General features: G+C 43.5%; 1 protein-coding gene across 6 annotated transcripts in view; it reads left to right on the forward strand.

The window, feature by feature from the left end:
- Positions 1–23424, forward strand: part of BRINP1 (BMP/retinoic acid inducible neural specific 1) — a 491421-nt gene that overhangs the window by 446198 nt on the left and 21799 nt on the right. For all 6 annotated transcript variants that reach the window (XM_053656104.1, XM_053656101.1, XM_053656105.1 and 3 more), the window contains 2 exons: positions 12701–12937; positions 17578–17800. In XM_053656104.1, the coding sequence (XP_053512079.1) occupies positions 12701–12937; positions 17578–17800 (460 nt within the window). The remainder of the gene's footprint in view (positions 1–12700; positions 12938–17577; positions 17801–23424) is intronic.

Consider the following 23424-nt stretch of genomic DNA (forward strand, 5'->3'; position numbering starts at 1 on the left):
TCATATTCTGCACAATGCCATGGACATAGGAACTTAATACACATTGCTGAACTGAATTTTTGTGTGTGATTGGTGCTAAAGTGACACCAGAAGGAGGAAGGCTAGGAAGAGAAAGAAAGGGGGAGAAAGAGGAAGGAAGAAAAGAATGGAAAGCAGGAAAAAGGATAGAGGAAAGGAAGAGAGGGAGGGGAGAGAGGGAGAGGAGAGGAAGGAGTAAGAGGAGGAGGCCCAGGGAGAGAAGTGACACAAACAGTCTCTTTCCTCAGTAGCTAGACACCACAGATGGAGTGAAGATGATTATCTTCAACATCATCTTGCAACGAGAGATAGAAAGGAACAGAGAGCATAGAACTGTTCAGAAAGAACACTTTTTGAGCTGCTGCTTCTTCTTAGACATGTGTTGATATCCACTAGCCAATTTGTCCCTCCCAACTAATGAAGAGGATAGGGTTTATCTTCCCCATTATACAGATGACGCAGCTTAGGCTCAGAAAGGTAAAATATCTTTGCCAAGGTCCTCCAGCTTTTAATTCTTAGTCACCTGGGCTCCTAAGGCTACTGCTGTTCTCTGGAGGAGCTCTGAATCAGTACAACACATTCTAGATGAGGGTAGAATGGTAATACGTCCCTGCCTGACTGTAGTAGTAGAGGAAGAGGGAACAGGACATGATCAAGTCTCTCTTTCATAAGTCCCTGCCTCTCCTACACTCCTGTTACTGCATGTGGCCTTTTGATCCCAGAGCGGACCACTCAGTGACTGTGGCCAGTGCACCATGGGATGAGTCCTCCTTAGAATCAGCCCAGGGTTGCAGTCAGTGGTTTATGACAAAGGTCCTTCCCGCCTCATTAGCAGGGGCCTGGGAGGCATTGATGGGAATTCTCATTTCTGCCTTCCCGTGATTCCCTCTGTTGGATAAAAGAGCAACACCTCCATGCCAATGGGGTTGCTGGCTTCCACCCAGCTATTGGTTTTCCTTTATGAGCCAAGGAGTACTCCGTTCTCTGTGTCATCAGAAGGAAAAGTAGAGTTCCTCTTGAAGAGTGGATTGAAATGTCAGTTAAAGACTCAACCAGAAAACAAACAGAATGGGGAGGTTCAGGAGAGCACATTGGGTAGTGATAAGAGTTTGGACTGGTTAATTAAGTCTTTGAGCTTCTTTGGGACTTGTAATCTGTAGAACAGGAGTAAAAACACCTCTGCCTTGGAGCCATTATTTTTTATTTAAATAGAAAAATATGTAGAAAGCCTCTGACCAAAAAACCAAGGGGCTGGTAAAAAATAATCATCATAGCTACAATTTACTGGATAATTCTCACATGCCAGGTATAGACCTCGTGTTTTAATATTAGTGTCTCATGTATACCTCAACAGAGGTCTATTTTCCAGATTTCAAAATTGAGGCTCCCAGAACTTAACTATCTTGTAGGCAGCAAAGCAAGAATTTGAACCCAGGCCCACTCAACGCTGGTGCTCTTAGACTGTATACTATATTGTTTATCGACCTGGAACATATAAATCATAATCATAGTTTTTATTAGAGAAAGGGTTATAGGTTCTGCTAGTTACTTCAGAAACTCTGAAATTTTCCTAAAATTACATGCCAACTTGTATATGTGGCTAGGTATTCCATTTCCATAGCTATTCTCATATTCTCCAAAGGATCCAGAACTGGGACAGATCAAATGCCTTTATAACAGACAATTAGTGAGGTCTTTCAACATTCTGGGGGTGTACAGGGCTATAGAAAGTGCTGCATCTAACCTGGAGAAATCTGGAATCAATTGGTGACTCAAGACTTAGACTTGTACAAAGAGGTGGAAATTCTGATGGGGTATAGGCTGGTGTTGAGAGGAGGGATCTCAGGGGACTTACCTCTTGGTGTGAGGTCATTTGAGGCCATATCTTCAATGAAGTCTTGGCTGAGTACTTGGCAGGGAGATCCTGCATAGTAAGTGGTCAGTGTGGTGATATGATCTCCTTTAATAACCGTGTTCCATCAGTTCCTCATTGAGCTCATTGATTGTGCAGAAACCAGGCACCAAGATGCCAAAAACTGAAATAAAGCACTTGTGGAAGTTAATTCATTGACTCTGATAGATATGGTACCAGTATATTTTTTAAGATTGTTAAGTCAATCCTTATTCCCCACTTCCCCAAATCATCTCAGTCAGAAAGAAGCTCTCCTTTGGCACTGCAAACAGCAGTTTCCATGTGCCTTTATTATATTATCAATGCATTCCACCTTGTCTTATGTGCACAGTTGTGCATATTTGCTACTAAATTGTAATTAAAAGACTTGAGAGAAGAAACCATATCCTTTTTTACTTGTTCATTATCTACTTATTCTTAGTTCTGTGTTTCGTTCTTAGTAGGTACTCAACAAATAGCTACTGATTGAAATTTATTTGAACTGTCAAATCAATTTGTTTTGAATCTTTTAGTTTATATTGCGGTAAAATATATATAACATAAAGCTTATTTAACCATTGTAAAATGCACAGTTCAGTGGCATTAAGTATATTCGCACTGTTGTGCAACTATCATCACTATTTAATCCCAGACCTTTATTGCCACCCCAAATGGAAATTCTGTGTCCATTAAGCAATCATTCCCCATTCCTCCCTTTATTCAGCCTCTGGCAAGTACTAATCTGCTTTCTGTCTCTATGGATTTGCTCATTCTGGATATTTCCTATAAATGAAATAATACAATATGTGTTTTTATTGTCTGGCTTCTTTAACAAAATGTTTTCAAGGTTCATCCATGTTGTAACACATATCAGTACTTCATTTTTTCATGGCTAACTTAAATTTCACTTTATGGTTGTGCCACATTTTGGTTACCAGTCATAAGATGGTGGACATTGAGGTTGCTTTCACCTTTGTGAATATTATGAACATTGCTCTTATGATCGTCTGTGTGCATGGTTTTGTCTGAATACCTGTCTACAAATCTTTTGGGTATATACCTTAAGAGTGAAATTGCTGAAGAATATGATAATTCAATTCTTTAAAAAAGATTTGGCACAACAAGCTTATTCTGTGGTAGTTCACATGCTTGCACTCTTGGCTTCCCCTCAGGTAGCTGCCAGGGTGTTGCTATGTAACTGGTGGTGCTGTCCTGTGGAAGATGCACACTTCTCAGCTAGTTGACATTGGACTTGGCCATAGGATTTGCTTTGGCCAATGGAATGTGAAAGGACAAGATGCATGCCTCATCTTAGCAGACACTTCAGATATTACCTTGGCTTTTGATTTTCTCTCTGTTATCTGAATGGCATCTGCCTGAGGAAGGCTGCTCCTTCAGCCCAGATCCTAATAGGAGAAGACTTCTGGGGAAGGAGTCAAAGCCCAGCCAACATGAAACATGAGCAGTAAACAAACCTTTGTGATTAAAAGCCACCGAGATTCTGGGGTTATTTATTTGCACACAGTAACTCGACAAAAGCTTGATGCTCCTGAAGCACTGGATTAAATGGCATAATCCACACTCACTTACTTACTGCAGGCCTTATAAGTACCTTAACTGTGCAAATGTGGACTATGAGTCTAAAGAGGTGGATTAAATACAGTTTCCTGACTGTATTTGATTCTGGGTACATTTACAGATTTATGTTTCTGTGGTATACAACTTGGCTAATGCCTGACTATACATACCATTTGGATTCATTCCTATCCCCTGGACTCGTGAGGTCAGAAATCACGTCTTAATTCACTTTCCATATCTATAGCATCTAGGAAAACACTCAACTTAATAAAGTAATGAGGAAAAGGTCTTTCCAAATAATTGCTGAATTGAGTGGTTTTATTTTTGCATACCTACTAGGATCTAGCACTATGTTTGGTATCTTGGAAAGAATGCAGAGAAATATTTTTAAAAATAACTGTAGTCCCCAAGAATCATGATTTATAGCTATGGATAAAAAACAAATATGCGCTGAAATTAGTGGTCAGGTCCTTTTGTATCATCTGAACACCTGTCTCTCACTGCTGTGCTGAAGTTAATATAGCTTCAGGTTTCCAGCTGTGATGTTGGGAAAGATATCAGGTCCTGCTCATGAAGGAGGGGTGGCTCCAGAGAGAGGTGGGGCATGCTGGGCACAGAGTAGGGAACCAGTCCTCTCTGCAGTGTGATCTGTGTACGTTCATCTTTCTTCAGACACATTTACTGGTGCCCTAGGTGACTGGGAAATGGAGATAAACAAGGCATTGCCTTTTCCACTCCGGGAGCTCACACACCAGGAGGAACATGAACATAGATATACATAGCACGATGTGGCCAGTGTTCTGGTAAAATCTGAGCTATGTGCAGGGTGCTTCAGGGTACCGACAGGGGGATGCCTGAGATTGCCAAAGGCCTCCAGGGAAAGCACAGAAAACAGATGAGGAAATGCTATTAGTTGAACAATGGTCATGTACTAGGAATCTAACATGTGTCATGTAATTAATTTCATTTTCCAATTCATGAGGTCTAATTTACATCCAAAACAATTTACCCTTTTGAGGTGAACGGGTTCTGTGATTTGACAAACATATTCAATCATATAATCAAGATACACCACAATCAAAATATAAAATTGTTCATTTAATTTTGACTCCAGCACTACAACAGAAGCTTTAATGAGCAAATTGAGAATTAGAACAGTCAAGCCTCTTGGACTTAACTCCCCAAGGTCATGCAGTTAGTAACAGCTAGGCCAACATTTGAATAGGAGGGAACTTGGCCCATGAGGACAGAGTCAGTGGCAAAGCAAGGGAGCCAGGTTAGGGAAGAACTTGGAGACATCTGCTGATCTAGGATCAGGCCACACAGAGTCTTCTGGGTGTCAGGTTTGGATTTTATCATGCATTCTATGAAGAAACTTTTGCTTAAATGGAATCAACCTCTTTTTGAAGCTCAAAGGCATCCTTCATGTATAAATTGTATGAAATGTAATTATAAAAGTATGTTTACCTTTTTATCCTTGGCGATTTCATAGTTTAGACCATTTTCTCTTTTTTTTAAAGTTAAAATTGTCATGTAGAAGTTCCCCACCCCTCATACCTTTGTCAGTATAAACCCCGCTCCCTTTTTATGTGTTCTCTTTCATTGTGGATCTCCCTCACCAAAAGGTAAGTTCCGTGAGCGCAAGGATTTTGTGTCCAGTTTCCAGTCTCTTCTCCAGAGCCCAGAAGAGTGTCTGACACATGGTCACTGATTGATCTTTGCTTAATAAATGAATGAATGGTGTGGTACAGAGTAGACTCGTAGAAAATCAAAGTTGAAAGACTCTTAATGAGCAATCCGTTCAGGGGCTGGCAAACTTTTTTCAGAAAAGAGCCAGATGGCCTTAGGATTTGTGGGCCTCCCTCAGTTGCTGTTGCAAATACTCATCTCTTTCATAGTAATGTGAAAGCAGCTTTAGGCAATAGTTAGATCTCTGTGGCTGGGCTGCCATACAATTAATTTACAAAAACTGGTGGTGGGATAAGTGGGCACCTAGGTCATAGTTTTCCCACTCCTGTGTCTGCCAGTGTAGACCATGTTATGCTGTGCTCACAAAGAGTCCCTGAATGTCAGTGGTTGGCAAAAGGAGATGCTTCTTTTCCTGATGCTACGACATGGTCACAGTCCATGGTGATTCCACCCATCTGGTGCCCTCAATATGGAACATTGCTGTTCCCGTGGGGATGGGGAAAGACAAACCAATGAACCCACGTGTTGGTTCTTCTTACTTCATTTTGGAAGTTGCATACATCACTTCCACCACCATTTGATTGGCCAAAACATGTCATGTAAACTCACCTGAGTTCAGGGCAGAGCCATGCAGTGTTTTCAAAGGGAGGACACTGCAGGTAGGGCCAATGAATATGAGTTAATGACAAGCCAATCTACCATGTGCCATTTGGACCTTGGGTTCTTTAAAACATTCTTATTGTGTCAGCCTTCAAATTCTGCTGAGGAAGGAGTTCTCTACCTACTGAAGCATTCCATGTCATCGAACCTCAGAACTTCTGATAGTGAAAATGGATCTTTCATCCAAGGGCTCCAAGTCTACTCCTAAGATCCTACAGAATAGATGACAATACCTTGGAACAGAAAAGGTTACTCTCTCCAGAAGAGGGAGCCAGAACGCACCCGCTCTTCCCCCAGGTAGCTGCCTTTCTTTATTTCCCAGAGAGCAAATGACCCATCTCCGAGACAGGGCTGAACTTCTGAATGAGATCATAGCCTTTTTGCCCTTTCTGCACAGTTTCACCCGGTGAATTATTGTCTTATTTTCATTCCACTCCAATGAGCTGTCAGCGATGGATACCGTAACTCACAGCAATAGAAACACAAACAGATGGGTAATTGACCTGCATGCCTTCATTACGCTGGAGTTCAGAATGGCTGTTGGAGCCATAAAGTCCTCTATCTGCCAGTCTGAAATCACAAGGCTTTCACAAGGAAGGGGATCAGGAGGACTTTTAGCAAAAGGTGCAGTCCTTGTTGTTTTCCCTACCTCGTGCTTTTCAGAAATAGACTGAACTTAACAAGCAGAACTTAGCAGGTACAAGACAACAGCTGGGACTCCTATAGGACTCAGAGGTATCTACAGGAAGCCACATTCTGATGCAAGCACAGGATAGGAAAAATGATATTCAACCAAAATAGAACCTAACCTGGATTTCCCCCCTTCCTCTTAGCACTATATGAGATCATGCATTTAATATCTAATGAAGTAGGTCAGAAAAGAGTGAGTCCATCAAAAAATAGTAATATGCTAAGCAATTAGGATATGAACTAAAATAAAGCTGAGAAAAAAACAAAAATACATGATCTTTGCTTTGAACAAGACTTTGACTGATCCAGGTATTCACACAGTAAGTAATCTTTACTCACAGTAAGCCCTCGGCCCTTGGTCTATTCAAGGTCATGCTAAGGTTTCAAGGCTCTGCCCACATCCCACACGTATCACCAAGTCTTCCATAATTTCTGTCTCCAGGCTTCTTTTCTTTCATCTCCATAATAGATCACTGGCATTCAGTATTTAAAATATGTTTCTCAAACATCATCTGCTACTATGTACCAGACGTGGTGATACTTTTTATGATTGAATTATCAGTTACGTTTTTGTCTGTTATTTTAAAATTTTGTGCCTTAGTTTTGAATCTCCAAGTAGCCCCTCTGTTTCTTTAGAAGGTAGGGTGCATCTGCTTCAACAATTCCTCACATACCTTGTTGAAGGAAGGAGGAGGAGGCTGAGTTCTTACCAGCAAACGAGCAGGATCATGGTCAGAGAGGAAGGTTGGACTAGAATCTCCAGATCTCAGAAGTACCTTTAGCTTTTGTTGATCGGGTCTTCTTTTCTAGCTGTTTCATATTCCCAGGCCTCACTGAGAACAGTCACCGAAAACAGGTGCTTGCTTTAGGTAGTAATAGTATTGACAATGTTATTGGAGGTCTCCAGGAATCCTTCAGCAATCCTGAAAGTTCTTGTTACTTTTGCGGCACCCCCCTCCCCCAATGGTTGAAACTCAGCAATACAGTGAGCCTTCCCTGCGCACTCCTCCAATCTCAGGTATATTTCCTGCCTGTGAAGAACAAGGATCCTTGACTTCTGTTGCCGTTCATCTAATGAGCTGATAGATCTGTGCTCTATATCATTTTTTCCCTTCAGAATTGTGATCTTCTCTGAGGCCCCAGAACTTTGTATTCACTTCTCTAGAGAATTTGGAAGCAAGTAAATAAACAAACAAACAAAAAAATGATGAACTTTAATCAGAAAAGAAGGAGATTATTAAGTCAGTTCTTAGTTGGAAGTTCCACTGCCTGAGACCTTTGCCTATGGTGTTTTCATTTTCTAGTCTATTTTTCCTGTGGATCTTTCATCCCCTGATTCCTGTTAATACATCGGGTCTCAGCCTAAAGGCTTCTCCTTGTAGGAGAGCCTCTTTGACCACCCCCACTCTATTCTAGGTTAGCTGTTCTTCCTCTTGTTCCCCCAGCAGCTTTGTGCTTCTAGTAGAGCACTGTTCTCACTGCATCCAGGCATCTTGGTTAGTTATACATCTGTCTCCTTCCTACGCTGTAAGTCCCGCAAAGGCAGAGAGTTGCCTGCCTCATTCACCCTGGTGTCCATGGCAGGGGTGTCTGGCACATAATAGGGTTTAAGCAATATGTGTGGAAAGAAGGGGGAAGAGAGGTTAAAAAAAAAAAAAAAAGGAAGGATAGAAAGAAGGAAGAAGAGAGGGAGGGAGAGATCCTGTCTCTTTCTCTTCTTATAAAGGCACTAATCCTATCAGGGAGGCCCACCCTCATGAACTAATCAACTCCCAATGGCCCCACCTCCTAATACTAGGGGGTAGAGTTTCAACATAATGAATTTGGGGGGGGGGGAGGGTGCACACATTCAGCCCATGACAACCAGGCTCTTGTTTAAGTGGTGTTTATGCCTTTTCTCGGCCTCAGTGACTCCTCATAACAGCCCTAGAAGGTGGTTATTGGAGTTTTTAATTTCACAGGCAAGAAACCCGAGTTTAGAGAGCCTACAACACTCCCAGAAGGCCGCTCTGCACCAGAGCAACTGCAGGAACGCTAAGCCAGGATTTTGTCTCAGTTTTCACACTTGCCCACTGGAGAGGTGGGAGAACCCTCCTGTGTTTCAAGACTCAGCTGGAATTCCTAGATTTGGGTTCTGAGTCTGTTACTTTAGCTCTGGGGCTTTGGGCAGATCACCTAGCTTTTCAATTCTATCTTCTAAATCTAATGGGACAACTTGTTTTTCCGTTGGGATAAAACATAGGATAGCTTTTTTTTTTTTTTTTCCATTTGCCAAATGAGTTCATGTACCCTACACTGGGCTTGGCCTTAACTTATACTCAGGCCTGTAATGGAAAGGCAAGGCCCTGCTCCCTAAAGCTCCCCCTCTAATGGGGGAGATGGAAAAATAAACATGAAAGCAATCTAATAAGATAATTTCAGTAAGTAATGAATCTTAGGAAGAAGATAGAGAGGCATTTTAACATGGGTGGTCTGGGAAGGCTGGAATGCAGGAAAATGCTGAAGGCAGAGTCCGGGAAAAGAGTATTCTAGGCGCAGGGAAGGATAAGTGCAGAGACTGTGGGGAGGATATGACCGGCACATGGAGGTACTGGAAAAGGACAGGATGCCTGGTGTGTTCTGCATAAGGAAGAGAATGTTAGGAGATGAGAGGAAGGAGGGGGACCAGAAAACAGCTATTTCACTGTGTGCTGGAGAGAAGAAAAAATCCTATTTCAGACTGGAAAATACAGAAAACACTGTGAGGTGTATGTGTTGAACGCGAGGTGGGAGGAAGGACTAAGGAGAGTGGGGCAAAGGCAGGAAAAGAGAAGGCGACGTGGGTGTTCCCACATCTACATTGCCCACGCACTCTGCGGAACACTGAAACATTCCATTTTAAAGTATAACAAGATTTTTTTCCCAAAGTATAATGAGATTGAGGGGAAAATATTCCATATGTTTAGCGTGGGTGAATTGGTGTTCAAATGCAACTCTCAACTATTGCCTTCCTGGGTTTTGTGAAGCAAAATTTATATGCTTGGCAATAACAGTGGCCTTTTTCTCTCTTTCTCTCCCTCATTTTCTCAGTTTTCCTTTCTCTGTGTGTATGTGTCTTTGGGAACTGTGGGGACAGAATATTCCAACCTAGCCAGCAGCTGTATATCTTTCAAGCAGTGGTTCCAGAGGCCAAATCCCCCTCCAAATTATTTATGGCTCCCATTGAAGCCTGCCGGATTCAGGCGCCCATCTAGGAGGTCAGCAATGGGTCTCTTTGTTGGACGCAGGTCATCAGGAGCCATGGCTCTGGCGGTGACTGCTCTGTGAACCTCCGCTGCTGTAGAAATGGTTATGTAACTTTAAAACAGTAATGACATTTTGCAGAAAAGTGCTTTTTAATTGCTATGTCTTCATTATTCTCTTTCAAATTTGCCCAGGAGATTCAGCCTCAGAGACAGCTCACGTGTTCTGAGTTTCCATTTTTAAAGAGCAGTCAGTTTTGCATTTCAGCTTCTCCCACAAGCCCCCCAACTCAAAACTTCATCTGTTTTCCATTGCATTAAATGGGGTAGGTAATACTGCCTTTTGTATCCTTGCCAAACAGAGAAATGGTTTGACGCAATTTTCTAAAAATGCTCTCCCCAAATTCCTTTTGGGCTGGGACCAAGAATAGAATATTTTATCCCCTACAAAAGGGAGAAAGAAAATGATGAGCAAGCTAGAAAAATAGGACTGCGGGCATAGTCTATAGAATTCCTTTAAGCAACAGAAACTCAACCCCAATCCATAGACTCAGATGCCTATAGGGGATAGGAATCAGCTAAAAATAAGTTTTGCTTTGGAAGTGCAAATTGTGATACAGATAAAATGACTCAATAATGCATACTCAGAAAGAATTGTAGACTTAGTTTAGAAGAAACTTTTCTGCTTGATTTGACTTGTTTTGCCCACCTTTTGATATTATATCCCTATACAGCAAGCCCTTCCGAGCAGCTACTCAAATTTATGAGGACCCGTGCTCATCAGTGTGGCCCTGACCCAGGCTCGCAGAGGCCCACTGCCCAAGTTGTGCAGCTCTATCTGCTAGAACGCCTTTCATGCACGTTCACATAGGATACACCTTCCTGAATAGCCCTCCCACCACTGCTGGTTCAACAGGCCTAGAATGCTAAACCCTGCTTCTTGTGAAATCTCTCTAAATATCTAAAGACTGCCTTCTGAGTGTCATTTTCTTCCGATTAAATACCCACAGCTATTGTTCATGCATTCTGTAGATTCTGTTGAAACTTTAAGAAACTTTAATCAGAGGAGTACCATTATCACATCATCTACAAAAGGGATAATTAACATCTACTTGCTATATGCCAGGAACTGTTTTAGACATTTTGCAGAAATTCTTGCACTTAGTCCTCCCCACAATCTTCTGATGTAAGTACTAAAAGTATTTTCATGTTATGGAAAAGAAAGTAGGGTCTCAGAAAGGTAGAATAAGTTGTTTGAGATGACTCAAATAGTGAGGGAGGAGGCTGACTCTAGCGATGCCCAGTTTTTGGCTGCCTCATTGTGGTCTTCAGCCTCATGGCATGCTTGAAGGCCCCAGCTTCAATACCACAATGCCTCTCTCCAATAGTCTTTTTGAGATGCCACAGGAACACAAGTTGAAATGATGGAGCTTTGCTTTTTAAAAATAATTTGAAGGCAAGAGAAGGAAAGATAAAAATCTAGAAAGACAAATGGGAAGCAGAGAATGAAAGAAATGCTGAGTTTATTCAGCAAATCCCTGATGAGTAGGGTTGGGAATGTCCCTGAAGCATGAATGATAAAAAAAAAAAAAAATTAATCCATACAACAGTTCTCTTTTGCACAGTGGGTAGTAAAACCATTAAGCTCATATGCATTGGTGGCTAAAACTGTTAGCAGCTCCAAATGAAGTAGAGAGAAAGTCCCAGGTGAAAGTACATTAATGAACTAATTTAACTCCGAGTTGTCTTACTGTCTGGGCACCAGAGGCTATGCTGACATTTCAAGGGCACAGGAGGAGAGCTCATGCCCAGATAAACCCTTCTCCATCATTGGCTCTGAGGATTAAGACTTCGATAAGTTCAAGTATAGAGAAAAGATCATGAGAGGTGGTAAAGAGTACTCATAGCCAACAACTTGCTGGTCACCTTCTCTCTGTGCTCCCTGGCTTCTTCATGTTAAAAAAAAAAAAGAAAGAAAGAAAGAAAATTAAGTGTCTCTGGTATCATTTACCACTGATATGTTTTTGATACAGTGATCTAACGAAATTATATTGCTCTTGACATTTTATTCTTACCCTTGAAATTTACCAAAGTATCCCCATTATCCAGAGAATGAAGTTCAAATTCCTTAGAGTTAAGCTCTTTGCACTCTGGTATCTGCTCCTTTCTAATACCTGTTCTCCTACAGAAGGCACCCCCACCCATCCGAGTTCATTGCATTCACAGATACATTATGTCTTTGTTCTTGCGGTTCCTCTCTTCAGAATATTCCTCCTGTTCCTTTTACAAGATGATTTCTTATTTACTTTTCGACCAGTCCAAACACCGTCTCCTCTACAATGGTTTCCCTGCTCTCCAAGCCATGTTATTTGCAGTCTTCGGCTGCCCGTTGCCTCCCAGGGCCGTCTCCGCTTCGGGTCTATAAAGCTGTGTTATGATGATGTGTGTCTCTGTCTATCCCTGCTGATTACATTGCAAACTCCCCAAGGGCTGTGAGCGTGTCTTTTTTTATCTTCTTTTTTTTATCTCTGTAGACCTACTGCCTAGCTCAGGACTTGTGCTTCATAAATAGGGTTCATAAATATTTGAAGAAAGGAAAAGGAAAGAAATGAAGGAAATACAAAAAAATAAACAATGATCTTGTGTTTTCCAATAAGGATTTTCTCTTAAAATAGAAAAGATATATACCAGACCCTGGTCTTAGTGTAACAGAACAGAGTATGCATTTCAGAGACGGCCAAGGTCAGGACCTGATAAGTTGAAGTAGAAGCAATGCTACTGGAAGCCTCACCAATTATGACCTGACTGGATGTAGGCAGGCTCCAAGATATTTTGGTTACAGTACACAGGGTGAAAGCTAGCAGCTTCCGATTCCTACCCGTCACCTTTTGAAGCTGTTAATGAAACACCTTCTTAAACCCCTCTGTTTCCTCTTCTTGCTATTCTCAAATAGGTCTGCAGATCATCTTCCCTCAGTACCTGCAAGAGAAGTTTGTCCAGTCAGCCCTGAGCTACATCATGTGCAACGGCGAGGGGGAGTATGTGTGCCAGAACAGCCAGTGCCGATGCCAGTGTGCGGAGGAGTTTCCCCAGTGCAACTGCCCCATCACCGACATCCAGATCATGGAGTACACGCTGGCCAACATGGCCAAGTCTTGGGCCGAAGCTTACAAGGACCTGGAGAACTCAGGTGGGGAGCCTGACATGTTCCTGCTGTATGAATGGCCCTGAGCCAAGTCCAGGAAAGGAAATTGTCCGACTGGGATTAGGCTGCTGGGAGGGACCAGTGACTGACACCCACCCACCACCCATTTTCACTTTGGAGAGTCCAGAGCAGGGTCTAGTAGCTGTCATGGGGTAGGGCACTGAGTGAGATAATGAATAGTGTAATCAGGTTTGTGGTCCTGTGATGTATTATCTTTGTTGAACCCAGGAGACAGAAAGAGTAATGCCACACTGCACATAGGAAGCCTCTGGGTGATGGAGAGTTAAACATATTTGTATTATTTCCCAAGTCTGTCAGTCTCTCTAGATCAACAAACACACACACATATGTAAATCTATATATGTATATAGACATATACATGTCGATGTTCATATAGATACCCAAAGAATTCACAGACTGTCAAAACTAGAAGTCACTGCTCAGGTCACTGAGCTATTTCCTGCTTTTCATGGCTCAGAGGAAGAAAGTCTGTCACCTAAGGCCATGAAGTGGGTGAGGTGCAAAGTTGGATCTCAGCCCTCCTGCAGCTTCTAGTTAATGGGAAAACCAAGTATTACTCACGTCACCATGCAGATAACTGACATTTTAATCATGTCTGAAGAATGGGAAGCTACTGTGAGCCCATCACACAGAGCAGGAGGTTGACGTGGTCAGGAGGGTCAGGGAGGCCACCCTGAGGAAGAGCAGGGTCTGAGTGTCTGGCTGTCGTGCAGAGATCGAAGGGTGAGTGTGAGCCAACCAGCGGCAGGCCATTCCCAGGCGCCGAGACAGAGATGCCTTGTGACGTAGGTTAGGGCAATGGCAAAGGGAGTCCAACGGAGAAACGTGCAGTGGTGCTCAGCTAGTTACAGGGGAGAACTAGCAGGACTTGTAAAGAAAGAGTGAGCTGAGATCCAAGAACTCCTTTTAGGTCTGTTTGTCAGACACTTTGATGGATGTGGGTACCATTCACGGAGCTAGAACACCCTGCACAGTTTGGAAAGAAAACTGTGTGTTCAGTTTGAACATGAAAAGCTTGGGAATCCTTGAGACTTCTGTGAAGGGATGCCAAATAATGGCCTAAAGAATGTGCTTGGATATCTGTTAAATAAATGGGCATATATAGAGAGCATTACTGTTTTAAAAACAACTTTATATTCCTTAAATCTATTACAAGAACTGCATTAGAGTAAGTAATGGTGTTGCTGGATTATAGAGGAGGGAGGGCGCCAAGACCCAGTGTCTTCCCCAGGGTTACATAGTAAATGATGGAGTCGGTAATGGAATCCCTGATTCCAGACCCAGTGCTCACAGCAGCTTTTGTACCTTATTAATTCCACTTTACCCTCAGTCCTCAGTTCCCTCATCTGATAAATGAGAGGACATGTTTATGTGTTTAATTCTTGAATTTATTCAAATATGTAGCCAAAAACCCTTTTGATCAAACAAAATCATACCTTGGAGCTACTGTGTAGCAGAGATAAAAGCTGAGCTCTGTTGAGCTGTATTTGAAAACTACTGGTTTCCATGAACTCCAAGTCCCCAACCAGCGCACACGATGCATCAGTGATTCTGCTCTTAAAAGGTCATGCAGCTCCAGTGGAACTGTGGATGCCTTAAGAATCTGCACCCATTAGTCCATTTAAAATCCTAGGAATGCATAAAAGCCAGAGGTTCAGAATGGAAATGTATTGTGGTGATTATTTGGCCTCAAACAAAGGAAGCGTTTGATGAAATGCTTTTGCAAGAGATTCTCCCCATTGCTAAAAAGCAGAAAAGAATGCAAAGCCATGCACACAAGCAATAAGGGTCTTGAGCATGTGGTCCTTATTCCTAAGGGAAATAACTGCTTTGGGTGGGTGGGTGGGATGCTGATGGGCTGAGATTTTGCAAAGTAAGCTCAATAGTTCATGGAAATTATTGGTGCCATGCTTTCTCCCCAGAGGAGCACACATTTACTTGAGATACCCAGTACTTATGCATTTGACATGTTTTTATCCATTAAGACAAATCCACCCATCCATACACATCTTTGCAGCGTGTGCATGAGTACTTTCCTCCATGTTATTTCAGCACCAGGTAATTTGGAGGGATTTATGACCAGCTACATGTAAAAGCCATAGATTCTTTGGTGGCTCCACAGTTTGGTGGTCAAATAAATAGGACCAAGTTCACATGCACAAATGGGGGGCTGCTTATCCTTATTGGGAGAGGACCCCTCCACTTTTAGTCAAGAAAGTATTGGGTTGGCCAAAAAGCCCGTTTAGTTTCTTTTTCCATAAAATAAAAGACACATTTTTCATTTTCACCAATAACTTTATTGATTTCAGTATTTTGAGTATGTCGCCTATCTCCCACATGGTGGAACATTGATTGTTCTCAATTAATGTCTTGATTTGATGGCTATCAACTTCAGCTGGTCTAACCAACCATGGAGCATCATCGAGAGAGAAATCTCCAGCATGAAACTTTGCAAACCACTTTTGACACATTTGATCAGTCATAGCACCTTCTCCATATACTGCACAAACCTTTCTTTGTGTTTCAGTGGTGTTTTTACCCTTCTTAAAATAATAAAGCTTAATATGCTGGAAATATGTATTTTCTCCCATCCTCAATATTAAAGTGGCTACACAAAAATTCACCAACTTTCATAAGTATTTTCTAAATGCACGCTGATAATACAGCTGTCACAATACAATCTAACAAAGTTGTTTAAAATGAAGTTAAAGACAGCTAAGTGCTACTAGAGCCATCTTATGGGGAAAAAAAACAAATGGACATTTTTGGCCAATTCTTAATCACTTTAACTTTTAAATTATGTATTCTTATCTGACCCAAATTCGGGTTCATGGGAAGGGCCGTGACCTCCAAGGTCAGCGGAGCCGTCTGCACGTGTGTGTTCCACAGGAGCAGCAGCGTCTGGGCTGGCCCCCTGCCTGCAGCCTTTTCACTGAATGTCCCCACCACGCAGCCCTGTGTCACCCTCTCAACCTTCTGCTGCCATCCATTGAGCACTTTCTGTATTTCAGTAACTATTTAGGCAGAGACAGTCCTGTGTCACTGTTTCAACATTTGAATTAGATGCTACTGTCCTTGCTTGACAGATGGGGAAACTGAAGCGTCAAGAGATTAATGGTCGCCCAGCTGCTGGGTGGGTGAGGCACAGTCTGCAGGCATGTGCATGTCTGACTGTCAGTAATGAGGTGCCTCAATTCTCAGGGAGTCAGAGGCAGTTTTCCTGTGCGTATGTTTTCAGCCCCTTTTATTTTCCCCCCAATACATTGATTTTCTTTTTTGGGTTGAAAGTAAATGTAACATGCTAAGTAAGAGCATCCGATTCAGAGCCAGCCTAGAGTTCTGTCATCAGTGGCTGTGTGACCTTGGCAAGTTAATCTACTTCTCTGTGTCCGAGTTTCTAGAAAAGGGGGTACTAAAAGTTCCCACCTCATAGGTCTAGGTGTTTAAGACTGAAGCTGGAGCTTATTGAGAACTTTGTAAGCATTTTTTAAAAGTAAAATGAATGCCTAAGGTACCTGAAATTTCCTTGTAGGTTTTAGAACATAAAGTGAAAATATTGGGCTCAAGATCCATGTACATGTGCATTTTATTATCTGCATAATCTAATCATTTTCACCTATGAAATGATTAACCTCTTAATTCTTTTAATTTCCCCACTAGCTGAAGGGGGACATGGCCGAGTAGACCAGTGAGAATTAGATCGGAAAACAGCAGCTCCGGTTTCAGCCCCGCCTCTTGGCGCCCATGGGTTGTTCTACCTTCAGAAAGTCATTTCTCGCTTTGTGTTTCAGTTTCCCTATAAGCAGAAGGAGACAGCTGACCCAGATAATTTCTAAGTCTGTGTCAAGTTGTAGCACAGGCTGACACTTGGAAACTGAGCACCACAGAAGCAGAAACCTTCCCCCAGGAGACTCAAGGGTTTGTGCCCGTCTCTTAAGCTGTAGTTTTCCAAAGTGGGACATGACATAAGACGTCATGAGCATACAACTTCCTGTAAGCCTGGGTCACACAGGAGGGGTGTTGATCCATTTCAGTTCTCTGTCAGACCTGAAGAATACATCAAAGAATGTTTTAGTTGGTACAGATGTGTCCTTAACATCTCTCTATCCCTTGCTACTTCTGTATTTCAAAGTGAGAGCAGGTACAGGGGTCTGGTCAGGTAGCAGGTAATAATAACTGGCCAGAATTTATGAACATTGTTTTTGTCCTACTTATTTTTACAGCTCCCATTCTACTGAAAACATGTGATCATGGTTTTCCGTGTACCATAGAACTGGATAAAAATTGTGTTTAATTGCTGCTGAGTAAATATACATCCAAGTGATAGTGAATCTTGTTGTCCAGTTGGCATTCAGAGGACAGAAGTTTGGGAAGCCCTGTCTTGCACAGGATGCAGGTTCACTCCTATAGCAGCCAAGTCTAAGACCTTCCTGGAAAGCACAGGGGCCCCTGCACTCCCTTCTGGGAGCGGAGCAGGCCAGTGCCATGTTCATGGGCCTCTCGCAAGTTAGTTTTATTTGCAGGCCTGCTTTGGTGGTTGGTGGGCCACCTCAGCTGGGGCTGTCATGCTCAGCCCTTCTCCCCTGGCCTTTGTCTCCCACTAGATGAGTTTAAATCGTTTATGAAGCGTCTCCCCAGCAACCACTTCCTGACCATTGGGAGCATCCATCAGCACTGGGGCAACGACTGGGACCTGCAGAACCGCTACAAGCTCCTACAGAGCTCCATGGAGGCCCAGAGGCAGAAGATCCAACGCACCGCCCGCAAGCTCTTCGGCCTCAGCGTCCGCTGCCGCCACAATCCCAACCACCAGCTGCCTAGAGAGAGGTAAGTGCTGACTGTCTACTGCCTCTGCAGGCTCGGACCTGTTACTAGCTTGCATTTGCTTGCTGCAGGGGGAAATGCGATGCCGGTGATGCATTTGGGCGTGTCCAGATGGACAGTTTTCTGGACCGTCTCTGGCTTCTCCCCTGCTGGCTCTGGCTGCACTGAAACAATGGATTTCTCACTGTTTCCTAACTATACCCTGGACTTTCAGCCTCTGTGTTGTGTCTGATCCATCTGACTGAGGAAGGGAACTAACTGACTGCTATAGGAAATTATTCTGGTTGCTTAAAATGCATTTTCTCTTTCAATTTAAAAGTACTTGAAAAAGCAGACCGTTAGGATCACCATCGTAAGGGTGAAGAAACTGGCTTACCTAATTAATCAGTCAACTGTTTACCGAGGTCCTTTGGTCAGGCAGGAGTAGAGTGAAGCAAGTAAGGCACCTGCCATGAAATATTTAAGGGGGCATACCGTGGCTGGGTCCTGTGAGTGCAGGGTCCTCACCTGAGAGTGAGCACCTCCTTAAATGCTCAGATGCTTCATTTGCCTCACTCTAGTCCCAGCCCTGCCTTTGATGTACCAGGTGTGCTGATGAATGGCGAACACAGGGCAAACAAGCCAGACAGCATTTGCCAGACAGGCAAGCCAGACAGGGCGTATCTTTCACACAGGGCCCACGGGGAAGGAGCTGGGATTCACATCCAGGTCTTTCAGGTTCCTTCTCTCATGGCATTTAGGAGCTAACTGTGTCTGGGTTTTTCTGTGGCTGTGGCTTGAGGGTTTCCACGCAGGCACCGCGAAGAGCAGAACACAGGTTTGGTTACTCTCCACTCTGCTTCAGCTGAAGCAGCTGTGCTCTCTCTCATTCACCTCATATTTGGAGGTTGCACATTCAATGTCATTTGAAAAGAGATCTGCTCTTAAAAGGATTGAGGCTAAGTCACAGTCACTGAGGAGATTCTGTGTCAGCCACATATCAATATACAGGAGTGTTACCCCCTGCACAGAGGCCGTAAAACTGAAGCTCAGGGAAGTGAAGTGATTGGTCAAAACTATAGTGTGAAAGTCAGTGGTTCTCAATGGGAGGTAATTTGTTTCCATTTAGAACTGTCTGAGGACATGTCTTATTGTCTTTATCAGGGGTGGAGGTGCTATTGCTCAGGGTGGCCCCTGCAGCAAGGTTGGAAGTCAGTGGTGCTGGGGTGTGGAAACCCTAACATAAGAGGAAGAGACAAGATACCCTGACTCTGTGAATCTAAATACCGTGTTCTTAATCCCCATGCTCTATGGGCACAATTTAAAAATCACTCTGCTTGTGTAAGCATCCCAAACACCCCCATCCACACACCCATTTTTACTCAGGGCAAATGCTGCCTCTTTCATGAAGTCTTCCCAGATTGTACCAGCCAGTACAGAAGGCTCCTTATTTTTAAATCCCATGAACCTAAAAGCCCTGCCTTGGTCAGCATATTTTCTTGTCTTTTCCTGTTATCAAACCTCTTTCTTCTACACTTGCTTGTGCTCATCCCTGTTTTCTTTACTCCTTTCAAGTCTGAGCCCATTGCTTTGCACAGAGCATGTGATAATTATATTGTGAATCAGAAAGGATTTCTCTGGCCATTGCTCACTTGCTGCCATGCTGCAGAACCAGGGCTGGGAAAGAGGTTCCATCTCAAAATGGTTTCCTTGTCATCTGCAACAGATGCCACAGCAGCCACCATGAGTGAGTGTCCGAAGTAGATTCCACTTAGATCCCTCCAGTGCCTGTCCTGTGACCTGCAGCGGGCACTTGGAGAGACTCATAAATGACCACAGGACACAGTACTGTGAACAATGTGTTTTACAGGAGTGAGGAGTTCTGCTGGCAATCAGGAAAGCTCCATATACAGGGCTTGCTAGGGCTGACCTAGCGAAGTACCACATACTGAGTGGTTTAAAGGGCATACTGATTCCCTCATGGCTCCAGAGGCTGGAAGTCTGAGATGGAGGTGTTGGCAGGGTTGGCTTCTCCTGAGGCCTCTCTTTGGTGGGTGTCTTCTCCCTGTGTTCACATGGCCATCCCTCTGTGTGGGTATATGTGTCCTAACTGCCTCTTCTTCTAAGGACACCCATCCTGTTGAATGAGGGCTTACTTCAGTGACCTTGTTTAACTTCACTGACATCTTTGAAGACTCTGTCTCTAAACAGAGTCGCATTCTGAGGTACTGGGGTGAGGACTTGAATGTATGAATTGTGGGGAGATATAATGCAGCATAAACACCATCTGGCTTTTGCTAAGATCCTTAGGTAAAGAAACCTTGCATCCCCAGGACTGAGCACACTGAATGCACATCTGGTAGAAAAGGGTCATCATGACCAGGTTTGCAAAAGATATGCCTTAGTGTTGCTGGCTGTCACTTTAGAGTATGAAGTGAAGGGTCCAAAGGCCCAAAGATGCTGGGAAGACATTAATAAAAAGTGAGAAGAAGGCCCAGGCAGAGCACAGAGCACCCAGGGCATGCCAGGTATAGGGAAGGCTCAGGAGCTCCAGGAGAGGAGCTACAGGCATGCGGAGGGAGGAAGGAGGGACAGCTTCGGGCGATGGAAGAATGCTAGAAAAAATCAGGGGGCTGAATTTGAGATCATGTCCTACCATTAGCAAGCTCTGTGACCCCTGAGCAAGTCCCTTCACTTTTCTGAGCACAGAGGCCCACTTCCTGTGCAAGCAGTCTGCTGTCGACACCTTGAGGTGTCCTGTCTCCACCAGGACCTTTAAAGAAGGAGCTCGCAGCCTTGCCTTCTCTCCTCCTGAGGTGAGAAAACTTGCCCGAATCATACCATCCCTCATCCATGCACCTGGAGAGGATGTCTGGAATTCCACCTGGGCCAGTGTCTCAATTACACTCATTTAAGGGGTATTGAATCCTGGGTACTGGGGAAGACGGGGCACAGAAACTTGGCCTGTGCTGGTCCATCTGAAGCTGCACCTCCTTGCTGGTTGGGGGCTGCTTCCTAACATCTGAATCTAAGGCTTTAACGAGCATTTCTCACACCAGCAGGCAGGATACCTCCTTGCCTTGGAGCACTGTCAGACAGAGGTGCTAACCCAGGGGATCTTGGGCCACCTGAGCCGAGCCAGCTGGAATCTGTACATGAACTGATTGCTAGGGTGCGCTTTGTCTGTGTGCCAGACTCTGTGGGGGACGAGTCCAGCAAGCAGATGCTGTCACTACCATGCGTGTCAGAGGGATTTTCACTTGAGTGGCAGACAGGTGACATGGTGGAGGCTGGGTGGGAGAGGGAAAGAGCTATAGCCACACGCAGATGCAGTCCACATCCTGGCTTCATCATTTATCAGCCAACAGGCTTTATGTAAGTCCTTCACCTCATCTGCAATATGCCATTATAATAACACTTGCCTTCAGGTTAAGTGTGAGAATTAAGGTTTTAAAATTTAAAATGCCTGCCTCCGTTAAACGATAGTGGAAGAGATACTAAGAGGGTGGGGGTTGGAGAGAGAGGGAAAGAGAGAGAGTTGTCACTTAGTATATGTGTTCTAAATGTTAGGCACTATTCTATGTGTTACATATCAACTAACTACCTTGCCCCTTACTGCAACCTTGAACCTAGGAATTCTTACTCTCTTACTATTCTTATTTTATAGATAAGGGAACTGAAGCATAGACAGTTAACTAATGTACCCAAGATCAATAAATATTTTTTTTTCACTCACCATTTATCACCCTATAACCTCTTCCACCTCCACCCACAGGGTGTATAAATGGTGACTGAAAAGATTAAAAGTAAATTAAAATACATTATTTTGTTACTACTTGAAAGAGATGTTTAGCTATAAACTATAGTGAAAAGCCAAATATGGTTAGTGAGACCTTTGTTTCAAGGCATGCTGGGATCTGTATACTCGGGTGGAAGGCAGAGGGTGTTCTGCTTATCAGCTCTGCAAAACAGTTCTCTGAGACCAAAAGGAAGCTGTAAGACTTCTCACAACTCAGCTTTGGAAGTCAGAGAGCATCACCTGAACTATGTTCTATTGGCTAAAAGCCCAGTCCAGATTCAAAGGTGTGAATATTGGGAGATACAGGTCACTGGGGACAAAAGGAGTCTTCCTTGGAGATGATTTACCACAGGATAAATTAAGTATAATGAGAGCCGGAGGTAACTATCCCATATGTAGGGCAAATAAGATGAATGATAATAATAACAAACACAAAATAATAATGACTGCTTATTGAGTAACTAGTATAACAAGCAGTGTCACTGCTTATACTAGAGCTCTGGGGGACTTACTACCATCTTTGAGCCTCAATGTTCGTATCTGTAAAATGGGACTAATACTAGTACCAATCTCATAAGTCTGTTTTGGAGATTAAGTCCTATAACCCACATGAAATACTTAGAACAGTGTCTGGCAGGTGGAAAACACTCAATATATGTTGGCTACTTTTTACTGTTATTTTTACCAGTCATCAATATTTTGCATACAAATTGTATAGCCCTCTGTAAGACTCAATGACTTCAAGTATTGATAAGGATGCTGGTTACACTAGTTACTCAATAAGCAGTCATTATTATTTTGTGTTTGTTATTATTATCATTCATCTTATTTGCCCTACATATATTTTTTCATCTAATCCTTACAATATCTCTGTGAAGTTGATGCTATTGAGTTTGTTTCACAGATGAGAGAACTAATGAGTCAGATATGTAATTGCCATGTCCAAGGTCACAGGGCAGGTAAGTGACAGGAGTGCAATTGTCTTGCTGTCTCCATGGGTGGGCTTGGCAGTCAAGAGTCCTGTGCAGGTTTCCAACAGTATGCGGTGCCTGGGAGAGGCAGCCGTGCTTGGTTGGGTTCCCTGGGTGGAGTGTATGTTGATGCCAAAGGCAGGGTTAGCTCATCAAGGTCATGGGGTGGGGGACCAGGGTTAGCATTTACAGTCTCTGATGTGGTGTGCTGAGATTCAGGAAATGGCCCCAGCTGTGGAGCCCCAAATCTGTCCTGAAGCCCAGGCAGAAGTGCAGACAGACGGCATCAGGTGCATCTCCTGTAGTTCGAGAGAAGAGGTCAGGTTCAGCGCAGGACAACACAGCAAGCGTTTTCTGGGAGTTTACTCTGCGTTGAGCTCTGGAAGCACCAAAACAAGTAAGACTCATCTACCCCAAGGCTTAGTGCTTGTTGGAATGCAAGATATTTCCAGACCACACTTGCCAATGGTGGGGTCCAACATCTAACCAGAAATTTACTGGGTGCTCATAATGTATAAGGTTATTGGGGGGACCCAGAGATACCGTGGTTGATTTCCTTTAGCTTATGTAGGAGCGGGCCTTAGTGTCAAGGCACCGTGACTGGACAGGTCAAGGGAAGGCTGGAACCCACAAGGAAGGTGTCTGAGCATTGTTTGGTTAGCAGGAGATCCTTGCATTGTGCATTTGAAAAGGGGGAAAGACTGGGAGGTGGACTTTCACTTTGGTCACTGCTATTATTGACACTTGGGACTTTCTGCCCATCTGCAAATGGGCATCACAATTCCTTCATGCCTCAGGGGTTCTGTGTCTAGAAGCACTTTGTAAACTCTGAGAACTCTAGGAAAGGGGGTTATGCAAGTAGGGTGAACTTGAAACCA

The sequence above is a fragment of the Artibeus jamaicensis genome, unplaced genomic scaffold (assembly GCF_021234435.1).
Source record: "Artibeus jamaicensis isolate MK-2021 breed Jamaican fruit bat unplaced genomic scaffold, CSHL_Jam_final scaffold_1964, whole genome shotgun sequence".
NCBI classification, from domain to species: Eukaryota; Metazoa; Chordata; class Mammalia; order Chiroptera; family Phyllostomidae; genus Artibeus; species Artibeus jamaicensis.